We start from the raw sequence: 3,689 nt of genomic DNA on the forward strand, positions 1-3,689 counted from the left end.
ATTATTACGGGTAAAGCAGGCCGCGATAAGGACGCCCTCGCCGCCCCCCACGCCGCCGCCACCATCGCAGCCCCCGACGCCGCCTCCGCCCTCACCCCCGCCCTCGCCGCCTCCCCCGTCGCAGCCGCCCTCCCCACCGCCGCCCTCGTCTCCGCCCTCGCCGCCGCCGCCCTCGCACCCGCCGCCGCTGCCGCCTCCGTCGCCGCCACCCTCGCCGCCGCCGCCCGCCCCGCCGCCGCCCTCGCCCCCGCCGCCGTCCGGCATGCCGCCGCTCTCGCCCTCGCCTCCAGCCGCGCCGCCCCCGTCGCCGCCGCCCTCGCCGCCGCCGCCCTCGTCTCCACCCTCGCCGCCGCCGCCCTCGCCGCCGCCCTCGCCGCCGCCGCCCTCGTCACCGCCCTCGCCGCCCCCGCCCTCGCCGCCCCCCACGCCGCCGCCACCATCGCAGCCCCCGACGCCGCCTCCGCCCTCACCCCCGCCCTCGCCGCCTCCCCCGTTGGAGCCGCCCTCCCCACCGCCGCCCTCGTCTCCGCCCTCGCCGCCGCCGCCCTCCCACCCGCCGCCGCTGCCGCCTCCGTCGCCGCCACCCTCGCCGCCGCCGCCCGCCCCGCCGCCGCCCTCGCCCCCGCCGCCGTCCGGCATGCCGCCGCTCTCGCCCTCGCCTCCAGCCGCGCCGCCCCCGTCGCCGCCGCCCTCGCCGCCGCCGCCCTCGCCGCCACCCTCGCCGCCGCCGCCCTCGTCACCGCCCTCGCCGCCCCCGCCCTCGCCGCCCCCCACGCCGCCGCCACCATCGCAGCCCCCGACGCCGCCTCCGCCCTCACCCCCGCCCTCGCCGCCTCCCCCGTCGCAGCCGCCCTCCCCACCGCCGCCCTCGTCTCCTCCCTCGCCGCCGCCGCCCTCCCACCCGCCGCCGCTGCCGCCTCCGTCGCCGCCACCCTCGCCGCCGCCGCCCGCCCCGCCGCCGCCCTCGCCCCCGCCGCCGTCCGGCATGCCGCCGCTCTCGCCCTCGCCTCCAGCCGCGCCGCCCCCGTCGCCGCCGCCCTCGCCGCCGCCGCCCTCGTCTCCACCCTCGCCGCCGCCGCCCTCGCCGCCACCCTCGCCGCCGCCGCCCTCGTCACCGCCCTCGCCGCCCCCGCCCTCGCCGCCCCCCACGCCGCCGCCACCATCGCAGCCCCCGACGCCGCCTCCGCCCTCACCCCCGCCCTCGCCACCTCCACTGTCGCAGCCGCCCTCCCCACCGCCGCCCGCGTCTCCGCCCTCGCCGCCGCCGCCCTCCCACCCGCCGCCGCTGCCGCCTCCGTCGCCGCCACCCTCGCCGCCGCCGCCCGCCCCGCCGCCGCCCTCGCCTCCGCCGCCGTCCGGCATGCCGCCGCTCTCGCCCTCGCCTCCAGCCGCGCCGCCCCCGTCGCCGCCGCCCTCGCCGCCGCCGCCCTCGTCTCCACCCTCGCCGCCACCACCCTCGCCGCCGCCACCCTCGCCTCCGCCTCCGCTAGCTCCTTCACCGCTGCCCCCGCCTCCGTCACCACCGCCCCCTTCCCCACCACCATCGAAACCATCACCATCACAGCCGTTCTCTCCGCCCCCTTCGTCGCAGCCGCCCTCCCCACCGCCGCCCTCGTCTCCGCCCTCGCCGCCGCCGCCCTCCCACCCGCCGCCGCTGCCGCCTCCGTTGCCGCCACCCTCGCCGCCGCCGCCCGCCCCGCCGCCGCCCTCGCCCCCGCCGCCGTCTGGCATGCCGCCGCTCTCGCCCTCGCCTCCAGCCGCGCCGCCCCCGTCGCCGCCGCCCTCGCCGCCGCCGCCCTCGTCTCCACCCTCGCCGCCGCCGCCCTCGCCGCCACCCTCGCCGCCGCCGCCCTCGTCACCGCCCTCGCCGCCCCCGCCCTCGCCGCCCCCCACGCCGCCGCCACCATCGCAGCCCCCGACGCCGCCTCCGCCCTCACCCCCGCCCTCGCCGCCTCCCCCGTCGCAGCCGCCCTCCCCACCGCCGCCCTCGTCTCCGCCCTCGCCTCCGCCGCCCTCCCGCCCGCCGCTGCTGCCGCCTCCGTCGCCGCCACCCTCGCCGCCGCCGCCCGCCCCGACGCCGCCCTCGGCTCCGCCGCCCTCGTCACCGCCCTCGCCGCCCCCGCCCTCGCCGCCCCCCACGCCGCCGCCACCATCGCAGCCCCCGACGCCGCCTCCGCCCTCACCCCCGCCCTCGACGCCTCCCCCGTCGCAGCCGCCCTCCCCACCACCGCCCTCGTCTCCTCCCTCGCCGCCGCCGCCCTCCCACCCGCCGCCGCTGCCGCCTCCGTCGCCGCCACCCTCGCCGCCGCCGCCCGCCCCGCCGCCGCCCTCGCCCCCGCCGCCGTCCGGGATGCCGCCGCTCTCGCCCTCGCCTCCAGCCGCGCCGCCCCCGTCGCCGCCTCCCTCGCCGCCGCCGCCCTCGTCTCCACCCTCGCCGCCGCCGCCCTCGAGCGATTTCATTCATGAATGTAGGCGAGAGTCAGAGTGCCATGCACGACGAATTTTTTGTTGGGACTATCTCTAAGGCGAAGTGCATGTTAACTCATTTACGCCTAACGCCTATCGCGATGTGCAATATTTCGAATAATATTTGTTTAACTCTTTCGACGAGCGGACAAGCGGAGCTGGACACGCGTTCGGCGAGAGGGCCCCCCGCTGCGGCCTGCGCTCGCCGTACGCCCCCACGCCCCAGACGGCGGGCCCGGGGAGCCCGGTCGATGCCCAGTGCGCAGTGGGGCAGTGGCCAGTGGCAGTGCCAGAGCTCCAGAGCTCGTAAAATCTCACGTACACTCGCACGTTAGTGTAAGCACATATATTGGTGGGGGTAGTTCCTAGTTCGCTAGTCGTGCTCCCGTCCCCATCTCATGTCTCGCCTTTATTTTGTATTGAACGATCACGCGTCCCACCCCTCGCGACCGTCGTTCGCCGCTGCCCCCCGGGCCCCTGCTCCGTCCTCGCCCTCCCAGACGACGACCGCCTCCTCGCGCGGGTGCCGAAGCCACCACCAGTTCTCGCGCGGGTGCGACACCACCCGGAGCCCACGCTCGTGCGCGAAGTCGGCCACAGCGAGCTGCACGTCGGCCCAGCACCAGTCGTCACCGCAGAGCAGTGCGTCGGGGAAGAGGCGCGCGCTCGCCCGCAAGTCTGCGAGCACCGCGGCATAGGTGTGGTCGGCGTCGACATAGATAAGATCGACGGGAGCTCCTAGCCGCGCGATCGCCGCCAGCCCGTCGCCAGTGGGCATGCGCAGCGGGAATACGCGCGTGCGGTGCGGCCACAGGTTGTGTAGGAAGGCCGCGTGCAGCTCGCCGGCCTGGAGGATGGCCATCGCCTGCGCGTCGCAGGTGTACTGCTCACGCAGTGACGGTGTCGCCAAGAGGTGCGGCGCGTCCCACAGGTCCACGGCGAAAACAGCGAGGCGTGGAGCCGCCTCGCAGAGAAGCGTTGTGCACAGTCCGCACCACGAGCCCAGCTCCACCACGCAGCGAGGCTGCCGCTCCTCGAGGAGGCGCCGCAGCATCCGCTCGTTGCCTCGGTGGACCCAGCCGTCGATGAGGTCGAGCGGCGGCGGCGGCGGTGGAGCCTCCGGCCACAGCTGCAGCCGCGCCACCTCGAGACGCCAGGATCGGCAGCGGTGGCCTCCTCTGGTCTTGGAGGAACCGGCGGCATACGCGTCTGAGCTATCGAGA

At 78.3% G+C, this 3,689-nt stretch overlaps 2 protein-coding genes across 2 annotated transcripts in view; both read right to left on the bottom strand.

The window, feature by feature from the left end:
* EMIHUDRAFT_122890 (hypothetical protein) overlaps nucleotides 1–2,460 on the bottom strand; it is a gene marked incomplete at both ends in the record, with an annotated part of 7,454 nt that extends 4,994 nt beyond the window's left edge. Inside the window, one exon of the mRNA XM_005785755.1 lies at nucleotides 63–2,460. Coding sequence (XP_005785812.1) covers nucleotides 63–2,460 — 2,398 coding nt within the window. The remainder of the gene's footprint in view (nucleotides 1–62) is intronic.
* Nucleotides 2,461–2,893: 433 nt separating this feature from the next.
* On the bottom strand, nucleotides 2,894–3,669 carry EMIHUDRAFT_253146 (hypothetical protein; the record flags this gene model as incomplete). The annotated part of the gene is made up of 2 exons (XM_005785756.1): nucleotides 2,894–3,583; nucleotides 3,661–3,669. The coding sequence occupies 2 exons, from the start codon at nucleotides 3,667–3,669 to the stop codon at nucleotides 2,894–2,896; spliced, it is 699 nt and encodes a 232-aa protein (XP_005785813.1).
* Nucleotides 3,670–3,689: the final 20 nt, after the last annotated feature.

This window comes from Emiliania huxleyi (genome assembly GCF_000372725.1).
Source record: "Emiliania huxleyi CCMP1516 chromosome Unknown EMIHUscaffold_1581, whole genome shotgun sequence".
Lineage (NCBI taxonomy): Eukaryota > Haptophyta > Isochrysidales > Noelaerhabdaceae > Emiliania > Emiliania huxleyi.